A 20,986-nucleotide genomic window follows, 5' to 3' on the forward strand; every position below is an offset into this window, starting at 1 on the left:
AGAACATCATCTGTAGCAAATTTTACTTATTTGGGGATAATGTCAAAAGGTCAAATTCTTGTTTCTGTGCTTGCCCTTTTATTGAGCTCTTACTGGCTCTTTTAAAATCCCCATGTCTTACTGAGGAAATTTACTAGGTTCTCTAATGTGAGAAACCTGCAGTCTCTTCGCCAGAGTTCCTGTTAAAACTCCAACATAGCCACGTGTCTGACTTGGTATGGGCAAAACCCAGCACTCCGCACTGCAGAATTTGTGACAGATGCTGTTAGGACTAGAAGGATGCTCCTGCAGCTTGGGCTAGCTGAGTTTGTTGGGCATAGTTTTGGTGTGATTCAGTCTAGAATTAGAGTGGATGCCACCTTACTGAACTACAAGCCTTATATGTCACTATTTTGAAGGTGAACAAAGAATTTTGCCTCTAGTTTTGCTTCGGTTTTTTTTCTTGAGGCCATGAATGCTACTGATGTCTGGGATGCAGACATTGGATCTAAAATGAGTACTGATTTGCCTGTGTTAAGGCTTGAGTATGCATTTGGAGGTGTTTAGAAAAAGAAGTATCCAAAGTCTAGATTGATTTGTATTTGATTTACAGCGTGGTGGTGGCTTTCTTTTTTTCTTCTTTTATTTTGTGTGTGAAAGAATGTTTCAGCGACAGTGTAAGCAGAAGCTGTGTGCAATCAGCCTATATATGTTACGTACAATATTTTTGCCAAAGCTGAAAAAAAAAGAAACCCAACTATTGTGTAATCTCAAATTGCTAATAACTGCTTTACATTCTTTTGAGGCAAGGAGGGGGAATCTGAACTTTTGGACGTCACGTATTCCCTAGCAGCTTATCATACTTTAGCCCTAGTATGCAGCTAAGAAACACAATCCTCTTACTCTTTAGCTGACCTGAAAAAAATAGCAAATTTTAGTGTACAATAAAGCTGCTAAGTTCATTTTAAGGTTATCTATCACATATAGTATATAAAAACAAGGTATAGAATCAGTTCACATTTGTCTGTAAATTCTGGCTCCCGGTATGTCTTTTAACTACCCAATCAAAGAATTACTTGAGGGGTATTGAAATAAGGGTCGATCCATTTTTAACCTTGCTGACTTGGATGCTGAACTAATGGGTTATACAGAGCTTTTTGATTAGTTTGTCTAGCCAACCTGCAGAACACATCTGGCGTATGAGAGTGTTACTGTATTAGATGCACAACATTTTTAGATATTATTTATGTATCATAGGTACAACTTGAAAATTGAGACACACACATAAACCATGCCTTTATCTATAAAGAAGGACAGAGCTGAACCCAAAATTTAGGACTCTGCCATATTCTCCAGGTTCTAAATATTAAAAATTGTATGGTTAATTAAATAGTCTTCTCCTACTTCTTTGCCTTTTTTTTCCTGGCATTAGAATTATGATATTAATGACAAGTGATAACAAATATCTTTCCCATTGGAATGAAATGGTCTGAAAGAAAGTCATACGGTTTGGATCTGATCTGTTTTGCACAGTTTAATCTGTTGTTGCTTTCTAAATATGAGACTAATTCTAAGAAGCTTCTGTGCTTGTATCCATACCCAAAGCTCTTTTTAATGTTAGCAAACAGGACCACACATGAATGGGTTTAATATATTTATGTATGTGGTTTTCTATGGTGTCATAATTTGCATTTGCAGAAAAAGGACCCTCATATGTTTCCATTTGCTTAGATAATGAGTTATATTAAGAGTGCCAGAGCTAAAATAACGACATAGCTAATAGTAAACCTATATTAAGTAAATTCTGTGTTACTCTTAAGGGAAAATTGTCTGTCTGAATTGTTTGAATTTGGGTTTTTTTCTCCCCGCACCTTCTAGGACCTTGTTTCCTGAAAGTGGACGTTTGAAAAGAACAGAACAGCTGATGATGACAGCAAATGTTGATCCAACTTTGCGTCCTTTTCAGCTCTCCATGTCACAGTTTAGAAATCTGTGCAATACATACAGGAAAATGTGTGATGAAGACTCAAGCCTTTTTGTGTTCGACTACAGAGAAGAACTAAAGCAAAAGAAGACGACAAGGAATTTACTTAAAAGTACTAGTCAGCCTGAACAGACTGAAGAGGAAGATCAGTTGTAACAACTGTAATTGCAGCAGACCGATTTTTTTATTAGTTTTAACTCCTTGATCTAGAGGTGTTGATTCAGTAAAAGGAGGCTTCTATATTCCTACAGCTGTGCGGGTATGGAAGAACTACTTTTGAGAAAGTGGTAAAGAGAGAGGGCAGCTCACTCTATTCCATTCAGCTGCAGACAAAAGGGAAAAGACAGTCCAGGTTATTTTTACTTCAGGGGAATTACTAGAACATGTTCCAGGAAACAAGGTATGTTGTGAGACAGGTAATTAAGTTGTGATACTTCTGAAATAATTGATTTTTTTATGAATGAAAGTGCATTACTGAAATGTAAGAAAAATACTTTTCATACTTCAGCATGTAAGACGGTGTTTGGGTTTTTGTGCTTTTGTATCCTGGAACATCCTACTGTACAGAGTAATCTAAAAAACAGAAGCCAAGGCTTTTATAAATACGCTCAAGTGACTGGCTTATGGGAGGATAAAGTGCACCAATTGCCTCAAGGTCTGCTAATACTCTTCTCATTTATGCAGAAGCAAAGAATTTGGTATTTAAAGCTCCAACTGTAGAAAAGCAGCACGATAGAAAGAAGAAAACATGGCTAAGTACAATACTTATTTGTCTTTTACTGTACAGATTGGTAGAGAAAATAAAAAATACAGTCAAATAAAAGATTACAGGCCAAGCTTTGTTTTTGTATTTACACATATATATAAAGTATAGACAGCATTGAAACATACAAAATGAAAGTTCTGCACTGTTGTGCACTAAAACACATTAAAATAACTTAATTCTGCTTTAAATAAAGCAAACATAAAAACCAAAGAAATAAAATGCCCAAGGTATTGAAAAATTAATTTTGCAATGCTACTTCCCATTGTAAAGCCCTCTGCCACTCACTAGCACCTCTTCCACATTACTTAAAATACTAATGAGGCCATCCCCAAGAACACTACATCATCTTAATAACTGCTTGAAAGGGATGAACTAATTTACAGACCTTGGCCAACTTAATCTATTTTTGATCCACAATAAATTAAAATAACTTAAGAATCCTTTACAGCTGTTTTTGTGGAAAAATGTATTAGTGCACAAAATCAGATAGTAGTTTTCCTGCAGCTTCCATGAATTTACTAGTTTTAAAACAAAATGTTTGTTGAATTTTATGTGGACTTCAAATGAATGTTTTAAATAATCTGCTTAGAAAGCTAAGATTTTCCATGCCTCTCCACAGCTTCATAAAAACAATCTTCATTAACTACAGATGTTAAACTCTGAACACTAAATTCTCTCTCTAGAATAGAGTTCAGATCCAGGTTTGCAGCATCAGAGTGACTGTCAAGGGACTGGTGACGTTCTTGCATTGCCATTAAAGTTCCTCTATTACGCTTTGTGCTGTTTACTTTTCTCTTCACTGGGCAGAAATGGCCACGCACAAGCTTTGGATGCTGTCCTATCTCAAAGCCATCTCCCTCATTTTCAGCAGCCTGATCCCGTTCAGAGTCAGTACTGGCTTCCTCTGAAATCTTCAGCCGCTGAAACTGTATTTCAATGTCTTTTGTAGGACTGCCCTTCTTCAGGCTGTGGTAATCCTCCTCCTCCTCCTCATCACTGAGAATATCAGATTCTTTGACAAGAACATTAGAAAAGTCAGATGCACAGCTGTCTACATGTTTATTGGGAGATGAGTTTTTGGGCTCCTGTATGCTCTCAGAAGTGTGGCAGCTGCTGCTCTGAGTACTGCTGCTCAGGCTGCACTCATCAGAGTCCTGGAAGGTACCTTTCCCTGGGTCACCATTCCACTCACTACTGGATGAATTCTTCAATACCTTCAAGGACCTTGTGGAAGCTGTGCAGAGGAAAAATGTAGATTTATTTTTTTCACCAAAACATCAGCTGGTTACACCTTCTACCTCAGTAGCCCACTGATGATTACAGTGTATGTAGTCTCATTTGATAATCATTCCAAGTCAGATGTGCCAGCACTCTGATACTGACAGTGTGATCCCATGCCACAGTTTTCATTACAACTACCTCAGAGCTATGTGCTTGCCTTCCTGTGTAATACGTAAAAAATCCTCCACAAATTGTAATCATAAATTACACACTTCTGCAGGAAAGAAAGACTGATTCAGGCACCTCAAGCACTGGAGGGTCAGAATGTAGGCAGAAGTTGAACTTTTCCAGATCCTGTGACGTTAAGGGGATTTTACAGAGGACTGATCAGAAAGACAACTTGAAATACTAGTAGGTGCTCACTTAATTAAAGCCTATACTTAATTAGAATATCTGGTGGGATGCAGATTTAGTGCACTGAAAGAAGCAAGACCTCTGCCTTTTTCAGGTTGTTTTAGCTATAAATGGTATGAGGGCTGAGTTACTAAAGGGAAAGAACAGAGGAAAGAACACTAATACCATGCCAAAGGGAGTCTGTTCCTTCCCAGCAAAATTAATTTAGGCCTTATTAAGTCTTCCCTGAAGAGAGCTAATGACATATCACAGTGTGGGGAGGGGGGATAGCAAACTTGCTTATCTCATCGAGCCCTTGTCACGCACTGAGTGGTGGAGAAACTACCTTCTCCCCAGCCTAAATAAAGCCATGGGATTTGCGGGTCTGACACGCAGCACTCTACAGTCATGGTAATAATTGCAAACCTTCTGCCAGCACTGAAGTCCAGACTATTTTTCACTTTGAGAAGGTGTTTCTTACCCAATTTGGCTGTTGCAGGTACACGATTTTTGAGTGGGACAAGGCGGTCTTTACAAGTTTTCTCCAGCGGTAGCTCACATTTTATGTGACGTCTGAAATTCTCCCGCAAAATAGAACGGATCACCTTCACAATGTTACTTTTGTTCTCAGAATCACTGCAAGTTTAAAAAAACAGAGAACTTAATTTCCCCCTCTGAAATAAGACACTGGGATAAAATCTGCCTCCTTCCTTTCTGCTGATGTACTTTAGTGCAGTGAGTTTTTTAATAGCTTATATTAGTAGTGGGCTTGCAGCTATCACAAAATCATAGAATGTTTTGGGTTGGAAAGGACCTCAAAGATCATCTAATTCCAACTCTCCTGACACGTGCAGGGATATCTTGACGTGTTGTTGGGCATTTCACATACCTTGTGTTTCGAGATCTTGATTACTTCCTCTTAGAAAACAAGTTGACAGGTAAATTCTGTACCAAGGAATCACCACCTTAAGTGGTTCTTTATAAGAAAGTAATTTCTGCTAACCAACTGATCAAATCAATTACTTTGCCCATACCATACTGGAACTTATGCTCATATATGTGCACAGATTTCTGATGTTAGATCACTGCACTAATTCACTCCCTTTTGAATTTGTTATACTTTATGCAGTTAAACACTGATGTAGTGTCTGGCTTCAAAGAGTGAGTGCTGCATCAAAACTGCTGATGCAAAGGTGACATGGGGGGAAAACCTTTTTTTAATTCCATTAATGTGATTTGTGAAATACAATCTCCACGTAAAGCTTACCTGCTGCACAACTGAAAAATTGTTTCTGGCCTGCCTTCTAGTTCTGACTTGGTGTGAATCAGTTCCCAGATACAGCTGTTCTCTGTTCCTGTGCATGGAAGGAAACATTACTTGTGTATATACCTCACAAAGCCTTTGGCAGTAGAAAGACCAAGGTCCTCACTCCTGAAGGCAGTGTTAACATAGCCACGTGTGTATCCCCAGAAGATCTCACCCAAGATGGAATGCAACAAAAAGTCCCCTGAGTGCTCCTGTTGAGGCAGCCTAGCACTGCCTTTGATAACTTCTCTCTTGAAGACTTGCTTTCCCCCGTTCTTTCTGCTTCTCCATGCCTTCCAGCCTTAGAATGCCTTCACCCAGGTGTGCAAAGCATTTGTTTGTTTAAAGAACTTGTGACACTTTATAGAACATGCAGGAATGAATAGGAGCATAAAGATTAACTTGAAAATAAAAACATGGGCCTCTACTACCACAAATTACAGTCAGCTTTGCCCTGTTTGGAAAAACATGAGGATCAGCGCACACACAGCAGCATCAGGATGTCAACTATGGTAAATCACCTTCCTGTTATTGGGGATTTCTATTCTGTCATTCCTTTGCATCTTCCTGAACTCATGGAAGAAATCAACATAGCAAACTAAGAAAGTCTGTAAATGTTTCAAGCCTGTACTCCCTGACTGCAGAGACAACAGTGCATAGTATTTTCTCTACACCTGCCTGTTCCCAGAGGCTCCAGAAAGACATATGGAAGAAGCAGTATTACAGAATCCCAGAAAAGCATTTAATACTCAAGTATTTAGATCAAGAGAGTTACCTGCTGTGTTCCCCAGTCGAACTTGAAGAGCAGATAAAGGAATCAGCCAACGAAATTTAAATGGATCCAAGTCCCCATAATTATGTGCAGCACGAACATTAGTAGGCTGCAAAAAAAAAAACAACAAGGATATTTCTAAGAAGTAGGAGAAAAAAAGTAGTGGTGTTTTGTGTTACTCTTAAAAGGCCTGCCTCTGAAGAGAAACTAAATTCATTACACTTTACTTCAGTCCCCTAAAAATGTGCTTGTAAGTGTAGTTGAAATGGTGATAGACACAACCTTTGGAATTTATAATTGCTTCAACTTTTAAAACCATTTGATTTTAATGGATAAAAATAATATCTTGCATATAAATACTACTAGGGAACAAGTTTCCCATGAAAGAATGTGCAGACTGTTGATCAACAGACTACATTAATCATGTAGCTGCTGCTGCTGCTTTTAGAGCCTCTCCATCTGTTACAATAAGCATGGGGCAGTACATCACTGTTGGTACTTGGGATGTACAACTTGCTACCTGACTTCAGCAGTCCAGGTTTGTAAGTGGGGACAGAGAAGGTTATGTTTATAATGTCCCTTTTCCTTTCCTTCCAGGATGATTGAGGGTCTATAAAACCAAGGTCTTTCATCTACACACTGTGTTAAGGTAGACCATCATAAATGCCATCTGGAAGAATTAATGATTTCTACATGGCAGTGTTTCATATTCCACCTGACAAAACTAACATGGGGCTCACACAGAGAAGATGCTGCTGCTTACTAAATAAAAAAAAAAAATATTTATTGCTACACAGATACTGAGCACTTCTTGTAGCTGGGATAGCCAGAATTCCAGCCTAGTGAGAGAAGGTGACATTTCACCTGAGTGTCTTCACCTTCAACACCAGTATCTCACATTGCAGTAGTATCATAAACACCCACCACCTACATTGATACCAGACTTACCATTTTCTTTTTAAGTTTGTAGTTCTCCTTATACACCAGTATAACAGCCCTTTTAAAAACTAAAAAGATAAAGAAAAAAAAGGAAGACTGTTAGTATTTTCATTGAATTATTACACCTATAACTATCTTGGAGAAGCTGATTATTGTAGTCATGGGAATGTGAGGGATGAGATAAGCAAACATTGAAAAGCACTTGCCCTGTATTAAGATTACAATTGTTTTTTCATCCTACACTTTCGTGCAACGGCAGTATTTTTTCCTCACATTTTGTTCCAAACATTTAGGATGAATCAATTCTATACATTCATTCTGAAACTACCAGCAAACTATCTCCTGTAAATCTTCACATAAACAAATACAATAGATGTAGATTACACAGAAAGTTTTCTTTGTGTCAGTGGACACTTTCAAGTGTAGTGAGGGGCCTATACCAAGAGAGCGCTGTGAAAAAGGACACTAAGTCTGGTCTTCCTGCAGTTCAACACTGGATTAATTGGAAACTGAGACATCTCAATTCCTACTCTCCTTCTGCAGGAGATCTCTGGCTTCCACAACATCCAAGCGGAGTGTCTCACTAATTTTATCTAATCTTTCAGCCTCCAGGGAGATGGACATGTTTAGTGTAATTTGTAAGGAGGAACAGAAACATGGAGGCATTGAAGTTGCAGGTGAACCGAGGGATGGCTCTTCAGGGCAGTGCTGGATCCCAGACTGGACTCTAGGGCAGAATCAGCTCTATCCCTTCTCATGCACGTTTCCTTCCAGAGGAGAGAGGGGCAATAGTATGAATTTGAGTCTTGTCTCTACATGAAGCTGGGATGTAGCCATAGCAAAGCACAGCATTAACCCCAAAGCTTGGCAGCTTTCTTCAATTACACATACTGGATACATTTTCTAGGCTGCCTGCAGGGTGTTTGAAGTGAGAATAAAATTCAGTTTCCCAAGTGGCAGACAACCAGTCCAAGTTAAGCATCAGGCCAGAGTCCTTTCATTCGTACATGTCATGCTGGGAATTGTCCAGCATATGTGGATCACCAAGAAGCTCATCAAGGAGCCTGGTAGGTAGTTTCTGTTTGTTCTGTTCGAAGCATCCTCTGCCCTAACCTGTCATGCTTCCCAGAGAAAGGGAGAAAGATAAACTTGTCTGAGAAAGAGAAACATGTCTGTCATCAGCTTGGAGTTCTTTTGTAGGTATTTATTCAGTGAAATATTAAAATAATGTTTTTTAAAGAAAGGGATGAGTGCCTAAGATATTTCACTGAAAGATTTAATTACTTAGGTAATGAGTAAATGATTAATTGTATATCTATTCTATTAAATAAAACTCTTGTTTGTATGCTCTCATTTCCACATTTGCTTTCAGGTTAAAAAATCTGGATGGGGATTTCAATGCAGTAGCTATAAAACAGAAGTTAGCCTGAATTCACAAGAGTAGAATAAATCATGATTTTCATACCAGCTTCCTTTGAAAGCCTCATTTAACAGATTGTTCTAAAGATAATATAGCCTCTTGAAAATCTCTTGATTTCTGTAGTTTAAATATAGGCAAGACAGCAGCTGCAGGTGGCTCACAGAGCAAACAGTACCAGCAAGCCAACAAATAGAAACCTTTCTCATGTTAGGAAATACAACTGTGTATTTTTCAAATATAAGTCCACCCCAGATATCACAGATGGCTACAGGGAGCGGGGTTTGGGGCTTTTATCCTGTGAGAAGGTTTAATGTGGTAATCTTTAGATTTGAAAGAGCAGAGTCATTAAGGAAGGCACTTACCAAACACTGTAAGTTCAAGGTCTTTTCTTGCTTTGCCCAGTGATGGGAACGGATTCAGCCAAGAAACTGTAGAGTGCATCAGAAGTTCTCCCATTGAAAGCTCTGTCACCTGTATTAAATTATAACAGTAGATAATAGAAATAAACAGTATAAATATAAAATGTTCAGGAGTACATATCAGTAATTTTAAGGATCTGTTTTCTGTATTTACTCTATGTACAGAAAGAGATCTACAATTACAGCAGGAAAAGTGTGAGTAATCGCCCTTTTTAAAAGTAACAACTTTACTAAGTATTAGCCCCTAAGTTATAGAAGCTGGATAGAAGTTCTTACTATTAATAACTTAGAAGAATATTAAATTGACCTAATAACCTGTCACTTACATATAGCCAGTTGTGAACTGGCTGATTTAGTAGCTGTAAGTATAGAGTAATTAGTATTAATGACACTGCCAATGGCAGAATTAATGGAGGTCTTGTACTCTGAGGCTCCTTTCTTCTGGGGACACAACGTAACTCTAAAGAATCTCACAGGCTGTCAAGTTTTTTTTCCCATAAGTGATGAGAAACTAGGTAGCCAAACGGAAATAAAACAACCGAGCTGACATCTCTCGTATCTGATATCCAACTTTACAGATTTGATTTGCTTAGTGATTGTTTGATGTAAATGACTGAGTGGAGACCTTGCTGCCCCAGTTCTGGGAGATGAGTGCACACAGTTCTGTATAACTAATGGGTTTTGCTCTGACAAATACCCATGGATGCCTCAGCACTGGAAGTGTAGAGAATGAGAATAACAGATCTTAATGTGAAACCCCTTGAATTGTCATTTTCATTTATACGGGTGAAAAAATATCTTAAGAACTTAAGAACTCTACAGCATGAAATCAAAATGCCTTAGGGCATGGATAATCTTTGCAACGTTTTGAAAAAAGAAGGATTTTTCCTACTGAGAACTATGTCTAGTCCTGCTTGCAATTCATGTCAGTCCAGAAGGCGGCTCTGGCAGCTGTCTGAAAATTTTACCATAACCTACTGACAAAAAGAAACTTGACAGGCAGATACAAAACAGAAGTCAAAATATTAAAGGAGAATGGAGGACGCCCAGCAAAAGTAAGTTTCCAAAATTACCTCGAGATGAAACCCCAACAGCAAGCTGGATAATGCTTCAAGAGTCAATAGAACATGTTTCTTTTCTTACCTCTTTTTCTGTTCCACTTTGATCTGAAACCAGTTGGTCAAATACAGTGCCATAATCTTCATATATTTTCTGCATCTCATTGATGTGACTTGCTACTTTTTCCATTGCCTTTAGTGCTTCTATAAGGTTTAAAAATTTCATAGACAGCTATGTAATTCAGTTGTATTTTCTAAACGTGACATTTCTTTAATTGAGTTCCCCTTGAGGCAGGTAAAATAATGCTGTCTTCCCAAGCTCTGGTGAACTGAATTTTAGCTTTACATCAGTGCTTTCTCATAGTAGTAGAGGGAATATTTACACAGTAGTGTAAGTAGTAGAGGGAATACTTACACAGCAAGTAAAAAATGCTCATCTAGTATCTTAAGTGCCTAAAAAAGGTTGCAATAAGCATTCCACTGACAAGCCTCCAAATGTTTGAATATGTATAGCAATAAGATAGTAACCACAGTTAAATTTTGCATCTTACAGATATAGGGCCACTAGGATTGCTGAAGTAATCTACACTCATTCTAGAATAAGTTACCTGATGAGCTTTAGGAGAAAGAAATAGCTTTTGTCACCACAGATTGGACAAAGTTCCTCATGGACTGTATACATGAAATTAAATGCTAGTGGTCAGATTTTGTTTAAGTTTTGGGGTTTTTTTGCAAGCAAGATTACATTAGATTTTTGTGTTAATTCAGAATGGAATTGGAAAAGGGTGCTTGATTTCATCAGCTCTTAATGCTGCAGCCTTTTAGCAGTTTGGCATCCATCCTGACCTGAAAGTAAATCACCTCCAGCTTGTTTGGGCAAGGGAACAATATCAGCAACTCCTTTGAAGCCAGTAACAGCCTCATGACTTTTTGCTGACAATGGATTTTTGCCTGAATCTATTTTGTGAAAATGACAATCAATCCATAAAATAAATGTCTTGATTTTCATCCACCAGGTGCTGACAGACCTGAACTGGAATTTGTCAGGGTGAACTCCCAAGCGTCAGAGCATAGAAAAGCAAGCACTTGAATGTGTGTTAGACAGATAAGTCTTTCTACATAGAAAGACTGTAAAGCTTTGATCTCCTCTATGGAAGCAAGAGTCACAGAAAAACCTCAAACAACAAAAATTTCCTTCTGTGGTACTCTTAAACTTTGACACATTTCAAGAACTAAATAATAACCACAAGATGGAGCTTTGGTCAGTGTTTCTCAAGTGGGGAAAAAAAAGCAACACTGTGACCTGAAATGCTCCTGTGCATGAGGATAAAGACCCCAGTCCTACTTGCCAAGGCAAATACTGGGCATATCTACTTCTCAAAGGGACTTGGACACACCAGGTAGCTAAAACCACAAAAAAACCCTAATTATTTTTAAGGAGAGGGAGGGACTTCTCTCTAGGTTTTGACAAGTTCTGTGCTATCTATCAGAATGCCTACTTGTATCTTCAGAAAGGGGAGGAAATAAAACTTAACTCATATTCATTCCTGTAGAAGAAAGGAAGAAGTTACCTGTCAAATGATAGTGCTCCTCACTCTCGTTATCTGTCAGAGACACCAGCTCTTTTAAAAGCAGAGGATATTTCAGCACTCTCTGAACAGGCTTTATGAGATATGACTCCAGTGTAGAAGAATGTTGCTTTGTGGGATTTCGAGCATCCAGAAAGGTCTTAAAGGCACTATCTGTTTTGGCTAGATGTGAAAAAAAAGAGTTGGTCAGTTGAACATGGAAGTCATAGAAGCTACAGTAATTGGAAAGCATGGAATTGCAACTTGAACCCAGCACCAAAACTCTCACCCTTTTCAATAGATGGTTTACAGAGTAGTATACACTATTCATTTCATAATAATTTCCTTCATGAAATAACATTTTTAAGGGCTGAGAGAGCAATTTTATCAAGGTGAGATTATTCCTCAATGTAATTTTTCCACTGAACTGCAATGAATGGTAGAGGAAGTAATCCTGAACTTACTCTACCATTTGTAGCTATCCAGGCTACGGCCTAGAGGTTACAAAAGGAATCTCATTCTTCAGGTCTATACATACTACAGCAGAACCTCTGATCTTTGCTCTTCCTATTGAAAGATACCTGATCAGTCCTTGTTTTGTACCAATATTCATTCTTTGATTTACCAAGTTGCAAGATTTTTTACAGTAGTTCACTGCAGTTTGAATTCATGCAAATAAATTACAATAATGAAGACAATAAATTACCTCTCTCAAGAACTTTCTGAACTTTGATGTGGTTTGCACAGAAGCCACTGTACAGTTTAAAGTGGTCAGCATAATACAGAAAGGAGCCTCCAAGGGAAAACAGCAATTTCTGAAATCAACACAATCAGATGTTAATTCATTGCTAGAATCCTAAATAAATATTGAGGAACATGACATGCAGACTCAATGTTGTGACTATCTGCTATCCTTCTACACATATCTTGCATTTTTTTATATATATATACATACACATATATAACATGAATATACTACTGGTAGTAATTCAATGATGTTTTTGTATTTTGCTGAGTATAGAGGTCAGCCTACTTAGGCATAGCCTGCAATTTTCTCCTTTCTTCCTGAGCAGGTAACACCACTGCAGATATTCTGTTTTACTGTATATTTCAGGCAGCACAGGAACAAAAATCAACAGACATGTAACTATGCTGTGCTGGGAAAAAAACATGAGCAATAGGAAGCAAGGCATAAAAGTGCCAAAGCCAGAAGGGACAGTGTAAAACAAATACAGGATTGCTTTCCAACTGTTTTCCTTTTTTCAGGCAGGTGGTAATTACAGGGCACCTCTGATGTTCTTGGATGTAGAGGAGGTTGGGAAGATGTGGGAGGGATTGAATCACAAGAGAGAGGTTTTTAGAAAATGCCTCCTAAAGCAAATATAAAAAAGAGGAGTCGTGAGGGAGGAGGAGAGCAGCCCTCTCCCCTCTTTTTAATCAATGTTTGCTCCACAAAATGCAGCAAGTGTTTGGGACACCTGCCAGCAGTCTCGCTCAGTCCTGAGCCAGTGACTCCATTTCCCATTAGGGAAGGTACTGGGTGGTGCTACAGCCATTTACACTTTGTAGGCCCTCTTCTTGGACCTCACATAAGAAAAGCTCCCAGTCTGTAGCAGGTAAGTTGAGAACAGTAGGGAGAAGCATGGGCAGGGCAGAATTCAGCACAGCAACAATAACCTTTCTACAAAAGGAGTTCTACATTGCTAGTTTATAGTGTACTCAAAGTCTACTCTGCGTTTTCCCATGCTGCATCTTCTGCTAAGGGAAGATAAAACCATGAAAAATAGCACATATCTTTCATTGCTGAATAGAAGTCTGTAAGCCAAAGTAAAGCTTCAAACATAAAAGCAACCATATGAAACTTCTTAGAGCCAGAAACTTCTTAAAGCCAGATTTTCACAAACATTTTCAGGCACACTACAAAGTATGAAATGATGAAGTATTTACCCGGAACTGAGATGGTGTTTCCAATGTATTAAAATCTGAGGAAGAAGATATTCCGTCTTCAAGGGTCTCCAAAAACACCTTCTGGAAATCCAGCATTTCTGGCAGACTGCCGAACAAGGACTCCATCTGTGAAAAACATCAGGCTATGAAGTACAGCACTCCATAAGAGTAGTCTTATGAAAACCGTGGATTAAGGAGACGTAACACACAAAGAGGTTGCAAAGGCCACTAGTGTCTTTGTTAATACTTTTCAAAGGGGTTTCATAAAAAAATCCACACAAAAAGTGAAGATTTCTTAGCAGTTAATTCAGAAGAGCAATTACCCTTTAGGAAAAAGAAGTGATGCACACATGAGACAAAAAGGCACTGACTGGTATAATTCATCTTTTGTTATCTTTGTTGTCTGCTTTTTCTATCATACTCTCAGTAATGAAAAACCCAAGTGCCAAGGTCTTAACCCATAAAAGAATGAAAAGCATGTATTTCAGTTATCCCTCACCTCATCCTGAGTGAGGAAGGTTTCATTTTGAAGGGGTTCCAAGTACAGCTCAAAGAGGCAGCTCAAGTCCTGCAAGAAAGAGTATTTGTTCACTTTTTATGTAACATTTTGAAATTGCTCTTTTTGTGACCTTGAGATAGGGGTAAGTTTTGGGAACAAAATAGAGATAAAATTAGTGTCCAGTAACAAAATCACTTGCATGTTGTTAGCACTGAGGTTATTGCTAAACTAGACACAAACTGATTCAGTATAATGTTTTTGTTTCATCATTAAAGCTTTACAGCTTGATTATAACAAATTATATTTTACCCTAGCATGAGGAAAAAAATGTTACAGATGATGGTTTTCTATTGAGTCCCTCTGTTCATGTGTGTTAGACAAACCATATTAATAGCCACTCATTTAAACATCTGTAGTAAAATTCAGGGGGACATGTAGTATTTTAAAATCCTATTAGTTAATAAAGTACTCAGTTATGTTGTCAGGTGGATGTGATCAAGGGCTTTTTCAGTCACCTCTTCAAGGAACTGGTGCTACTTTTGAAGACTTTAACTATCCCACACCAAAGTGTGATGTCAGAGCTGGGGCTCCCTGCAAGGCTTTTTGACTCCGAGAATAGAAATTCTATGTAGAAGGAGTAACAAGCAACTACCTGAGAACATCACAACGAGTATGTACAACCTGCCAGGATTTTTCCTGGTGCAAAATTTCATATAAATCAGTGATCTCCATGGCCATGCTTTGTTCAAGCAATTCCTCGAACAGAAATATCAGGACATACATGGGGGTCCATGCTCCATAAAGCTTTCTCAAGCTTTAGAGCGTATGGCTGTATCAGTTTATTGGTGGATGTACAAAGACAAAGTGTGTTCTCTTCTGCAAACATTATTGCAGCAAGTGCGACATCTGTAACTATGTGTTTTGAGATCCAGTAAAGAAGATGACTCCTCTGTGCTAAAGGTCAATGAAATCAACGTTTTCATGTTTGTTTTGGCATCCAGTCACATCAATTTGGGGTTTATAAAAAGAAGAGAGATATATCTAACAAATTACGGACTTACCAGTCAGAAGAGAAATAACATATGTGTGATGCTACAACCAACTGGAGTTGTGACTTTTAGCTATTTTCCACGGTTAAACTTTTTTTCTGATTTGTAGGCGACTAATCTGTTCTTCTACCAGATTTATTTGCATCTTGAAAACTAGGGCAACATTCCCTAAAACCTGTTTTTGTATTGCAGGTATCTGCTCCCCACAAATTACCTCTCTCCAATGTAACTACAAATTGACTAGAACTAACGCTACTACATCAAATCCTACAGCCCCTGTTACAGGAACAAGCCTGCTGAAAACAATAGGAACAAGTAGATAAGCAGACTTTGTAGCTTATGGCCCTTGTTGAGGGCTGGTTATATAACGATAAGCATGAAATATTAAAGAACATCCACAAGTTATGGTCAGCCTCAAAAACAAGGCTGTAGCGAGCCAGACTTTATTTTTTTTTACCTTGACATAAGATTTCTCAGTGTCCATAAGTTCTTGGATGACTTTTCTCAATCTATCTGCATCAGAAAGGTGGCGAGCCAGTGGTCGTGGAGGTGGATCCTGGTTGTCCTTCTGTCCTTCCATACTGCTTGCTTGGACTTCTTGGAAGTTCCGGCACAATGCACTGATCTGTTCCGCACTCTGTTAAGTCAGAAGAAAGAGACAAACACCAATGTTTTCAGAATACAAGCTCTACTACAATTATTTCTAAATTCCTCCAATTTTGGTCTTGTTCCAAATTCAGGGGCCATTGATTTTTGTCTGATGTGTATCTTAATAGCTTTGAACAGCTTTAATTTATAGCAGATCCAGATCACAGCAGTAAAATTAATTTAAAATTTTCTAGTGATTTTCCAGTGCAAATTATTTTCAGTCTTCAGAGACAAGCTTGTGAGATGCAAAAGATGAGAGAGCAGATATACTTTGATTCTTATGACAGTAGCTTCACACTGTTTTCCATCTCTCTTATTTTGCAACACTCACTGCATCAAAATAGAAAGAATCAGTAGATAAATATCTTATAAGCATCGAGAACAATTCTTTTATTTGTCATCTGCTTCCTATATTGTGTTGTGTATTTGTTGTTGCTTTTTAAACAATGAAACATGGAACTGAGGATTCAAATTCCAATGTCCTGCATTGTCAAAAGATGTTCAGATGCTTTCTCTCCAAGGAGTCAACTACATATCAGGATCTTTTGCTTTCAAAAAAGGCAAATGGAAACCTAAATCTTTGAGATTCTTTAGAGGAATGATAAAAATGAGAAAAAAGACAAAACAGAAAATTTTCAAGCCAGGTAGGAATTGAAGATAGAACAACAACAGTTGATCTGGTAAGGCAAAGATGGAAGAGAAAGAGATATTTCTGAAACTATGAAATAGGTAATTTTCTCTTGTATGACCACCACTAATATCCAAGAGCAACTTTTGCAGGCAATAATCTTTAATGCTTAATTTGAAAATTATTCCACTGCTCTCTTTCTTACAAAGTATTTCTCTGAAAGCTAAAATATCACTATCATTACCCAATTTTACCTTAACAACACCTTGATACTACATGAAATAATTCTTCAGTGCTTCTGTCATTCAGATACACTAAGAAACTGGACAGTTGCATATGTTGTGCCATTTATCACCTTGTATTTAGCAAATGCATTCAAATAAGGACTTACATCAAGTGTAACTCTTGTTTCAGTGAAGGTATCAGGACATGAGTGCATTTCAGAACTGTCTGTAGTAATTTACTCCACATGCTGTTTCAAGTGATCCTTTTTGGGTGGTTCACCACTGATTACCTCTGTAACTAGGTTCACCAACATACTAGGCCATCAAATGAACAAGTGCAAAAGTTATTCTACAAATGGGTTGAGCTATACAAAGCCTTCAGTAGGGTGGAGGCTAAATGAATTTGCAATATTTAATCTCAACCATTCCTGTGATAAAACACCTATATGATGAAAATAAATGTTAAAATTTCAGATATTTGCCATGTAGTCCATATTACTCTGTAGCTTCACATCTTCCAGTTTTAAACAATGCCACCACTCTAAAAAAAATTAAGTTACTTTCCTCACCGATACATGCAACCAGCTTCACGGTTTTGTATAATGACAGTTTGCAGGACTATAAAATTTAGATACATTTAGTATTTTCAACACTTATTAGGAGCCAACAAAATGCAACAGAAAAAATTGAATGGTGTTTGTTGGAATTACAGCTGCACACCGATGAAATACATTTGAAAATCAGAGTCAGTCTGTGAAGCTAAAATTAATTAGTGGTTTGGAAACAAATCACAACTTAATTTAGGAAGAGGGGTGTGTGTGTATGCATGTTATTTTAAAGCAACTTCTAAACAGCTGAATGCCAAAGTACTTCAGTTTTTTTTCTTTGTTTCTGATGTCAGAAAGGTTTGTATTTGCATCAGAATGTCTCAGATGTTACACTCTCTACAGCTCAAGCTGCACGTGGGCAGCTTGATTTACATCAGCCTGATGACTGATCAAGGACACCAAGATCAAGGATGCAAAGCAGCCTGTTGAAAGAAAGTCATAAGCATCATCACCAGGCACAGTTTTACAAGGAGGAGTTAGAAGTCCTCTATTCCTCCTCAACCACCTTCCCATAGAGAGCAGGCAGACACTGGGGAACATGCTATTTCTACATCCCCTTCAGTTTTGAGGTCAGAGCTGCATCTGTCACCAAGAAACACTGGATAAGAAAGCATATGGAAATACATGATACTCCTCAACATAGATACTTTTTGGTCATGTAATTTTGATGTCAGAAATTATTCTGTATAACTGGCCTAATCCCAAAGCACAGGATTACCTCTCAGGTACAGCAAACAAGCACTGATTTTTATAAACTTTAATATGTTCCTGAAAATACATCCAGATTTGGCATTAGAAATATTGCTCTTGACCTCCCGTGCTGCTCACAGGATCTTGTCCTTTCCTGAAGTCTTGCTGCTCTCTGTCCTTCCCTTTATGTGGAGATTCCAGACTGTGCAATATCCAGACATCACCCTTTGTAATAATAATGGCCAGTCTTCGCGAGCAAAGATTTGGGAAAGGTCATTAACCCTTCGAGCCTGCGCAGTGGATTTTTTTTTTTTAGGTGAGACACAGCGTGCGCTGAACTGAGCCCACCCTTTAATCCTGAGGTTCATCTGCCGGGGCCGAGCAAGCTTGGACAGTGGCAGTGAGGGTCTCAGGACGTAGGTTTGTTTAGAGTGACCTTCTCTTAGATGGATTGCCTTACAGGGCTGACGAGCTCCATCTGCCCGGGGGCTGGGAATCGAACCCGGGTCGCAGCGGTGAGAGTCCTGCACCCTAACCACTAGACCACCAGAGTACCCACTGTGGTATTTACATTTGGGTCAAAGCAAGCATGAAATGCTACATGATCACAAAAGTATTTCACATTCACTCATACACATTGCATGGACCATAGAAGATGCAGGAACCCCTTTTGCCAGTAGAAGCACTTTTTCTTGACAAAGAGCTTAGCATTAATGAGAAACTTCATAGTAACAAATAAGTACTTATAAAAACAATTCCTGCTTCATGTTTCTTCCTGAAACTCCCTTACCACCCAGGCTGGGATCTCTACCTTTTTTCCCCACTGCCCTGGATGCTACTTTCTGCCTCCAACACTAAACCATTTCCTGCTCTTTTAAACTGTTTAAAACAGATCTTTTCTAGAAAGACTAGTGACAACCCCTAAGAACATCTCTTTTGTATCTTGTATGCATGGGCAGGGGAGGCTCAGCCTCTGTCCTGTGACTGGCTGCAGCTGGGATTTCAAAGCCACCTGGGCATTCTGGATGTCAAATTAGAGCTTGGCAATCAAGTGCCCTTAAGCCAAGAAGTCTCAAGAGGAACCCCAATTTGATACTACGTATATCCACTGTAATATTGAACTAAGGTAGGAATTAACCCTGAATTTGTCCTGACATTGACATTGCAATGTCTAACACAGCCAGATTTGACTCTCAGATGCAACTGATAAATTCCTTGAGAGCACACAGCTGCTGTTTTTATTTGCACAAGACCAAGACTGCCTGTACTTAGTAAATGGTAAAAAAAGTATTTATGCCGACCTTTATAGTGTGCAGCTCATTAGAATAAAAACATTTAGATCGGTAAAAAGAAAAGTCCAGATGAGTCACTGTGGACAAGGCTGCAAAGTATTTGGGTACAGATAAAAGTTAAAAAGAGAGTACAGTGAAAGTAGCAAACTTCCTTCAAAAATCCATCACTTGAGCTTATGTATGCCACTTTCAGCAGGATGTATAGGGGATTGCAAGCAGCTTCAGCTTACCTTTGGCACTGTAGTGCAGACAGATAAGGTTAAATATCCAAAATTTAGACTAACAGTGCTAGAATAGGGAAAGACAAATGGAGTTTATGCATAGTTTATAGAAAAAACCCCAAGCATTTCAAGTAGAAGAAAGTTAAGCAGTGTTGTGCTGTTTTATTGGCCATATTTAAAGATTTTCTAACAAAGCTGTATAAACCCTTCCACACATCTAGCAGTCAGGGGAAACAACCTCCTGTCCCATACTTTCTCAGCCTCTAAGAAAACAGAAGGATGTTTAGAAGTAGCCTTGAGAAACAGTTTTGTCATCCCTGCATCTTTGAGACTCAGACTTAGGTCCCACATCCTTTTGTAGGGAGTATTCCCTGTGACTGTGGACTGCCCATAGTAACCTTAGAAGGAAAAGTTCCGGTCCACACAGCTGTAACCTTGACCCACAGCACTGAACCACTGCAGAGGTGCTCAGCTTGTCAGATGGACATGAAAGCACATTCCATTTGCAGTAATACCTGTGATAAGAAATACTACAGATTATTCCCCTAAAGAGAATAAAAGGATAATCTTACAAGGATGTCTTACAGATTTGCTTTGCTCCTTGCAGACAAGCGTATCATCATTTGAGGCTGTGCTATCCCCACCAGAGTAACAAAACTCCATAAAATTAATCAGTGAGAGAGCAGAAAACATTAATCAGCAGTGGCTAAGAACTAGCACAATGATTTCATGGCTACCCTGTGACTTTCTATCAAATGACACTGATGGAGCATAAATGCTGCACAAGGTCAATTAGTGTTACAGTGTCCCTGCACACTGCTATTTACTTTACCCTCATTTATACATATCATGTACTCCATCAGTCTGTCAGGATTTGTTTGAAAAAGTGATGGAAAGGAATATTTTGAGTAGTCTTAGAAAACTCTACATAGCTTAAGAAAGACTCCTTAGTGAGGTGAAAACCATGCATGCCCTTTGAAGAGTTTTCAGGTTTCTGTACCATTGTGCAGGGCACTGACCACATCTATGGGGTGGATCACCAGTCCTTTCCTATCCTAAAGAGAAAACCTGGTCAGAAAAATCCTGCAGAAACAGATTAGGCTTGTGCCCTCTACAAATGAACAGCTAACAGCTCAGCTCTGTCTGATATAGGTAATTCAAGGAAGATTGAATGCACTAGTCAGCAGAAGAAATACAATTACATAGAATTTTGAGAAATTAACAACTGGCCAGAGATACCTTTACATCTCTCACTCTGACTAAAGGGACATCTTGGAGATGTCCATCACTTTTACTTTGTTGGGAGGTGCTTCTTTCCAGAACAAAGTATAGCCCTAGCAGCCTCCTTTTTTTGT

The 20,986-nt window shown here is 38.5% G+C and overlaps 2 protein-coding genes across 12 annotated transcripts in view; one reads left to right on the forward strand and one right to left on the reverse strand.

Moving 5' to 3' along the window:
• TFB1M (transcription factor B1, mitochondrial) overlaps positions 1-2,698 on the forward strand; it is a 26,992-nt gene extending 24,294 nt beyond the window's left edge. For all 3 annotated transcript variants that reach the window (XM_017822019.1, XM_017822021.1, XM_017822020.1), the window contains one exon: positions 1,858-2,698. In XM_017822019.1, the coding sequence (XP_017677508.1) occupies positions 1,858-2,119 (262 nt within the window). In that variant the 3' untranslated portion in view covers positions 2,120-2,698. The remainder of the gene's footprint in view (positions 1-1,857) is intronic.
• Positions 2,619-20,986, reverse strand: part of TIAM2 (T-cell lymphoma invasion and metastasis 2) — a 187,213-nt gene continuing 168,845 nt past the window's right edge. For all 9 annotated transcript variants that reach the window (XM_017822013.1, XM_017822014.1, XM_017822018.1 and 6 more), the window contains 12 exons: positions 15,778-15,957; positions 14,272-14,340; positions 13,773-13,898; positions 12,532-12,640; positions 11,829-12,008; positions 10,343-10,461; positions 9,143-9,251; positions 7,370-7,428; positions 6,425-6,530; positions 5,611-5,698; positions 4,825-4,979; positions 2,619-3,963 (listed from right to left, as the gene is read on the reverse strand). In XM_017822013.1, coding sequence (XP_017677502.1) covers positions 3,323-3,963; positions 4,825-4,979; positions 5,611-5,698; positions 6,425-6,530; positions 7,370-7,428; positions 9,143-9,251; positions 10,343-10,461; positions 11,829-12,008; positions 12,532-12,640; positions 13,773-13,898; positions 14,272-14,340; positions 15,778-15,957 — 1,941 coding nt within the window. In that variant the 3' untranslated portion in view covers positions 2,619-3,322. The remainder of the gene's footprint in view (positions 3,964-4,824; positions 4,980-5,610; positions 5,699-6,424; positions 6,531-7,369; positions 7,429-9,142; positions 9,252-10,342; positions 10,462-11,828; positions 12,009-12,531; positions 12,641-13,772; positions 13,899-14,271; positions 14,341-15,777; positions 15,958-20,986) is intronic.

Source organism: Lepidothrix coronata, unplaced genomic scaffold (genome assembly GCF_001604755.1).
Source record: "Lepidothrix coronata isolate B3197 unplaced genomic scaffold, Lepidothrix_coronata-1.0 Scaffold94, whole genome shotgun sequence".
Lineage (NCBI taxonomy): Eukaryota > Metazoa > Chordata > Aves > Passeriformes > Pipridae > Lepidothrix > Lepidothrix coronata.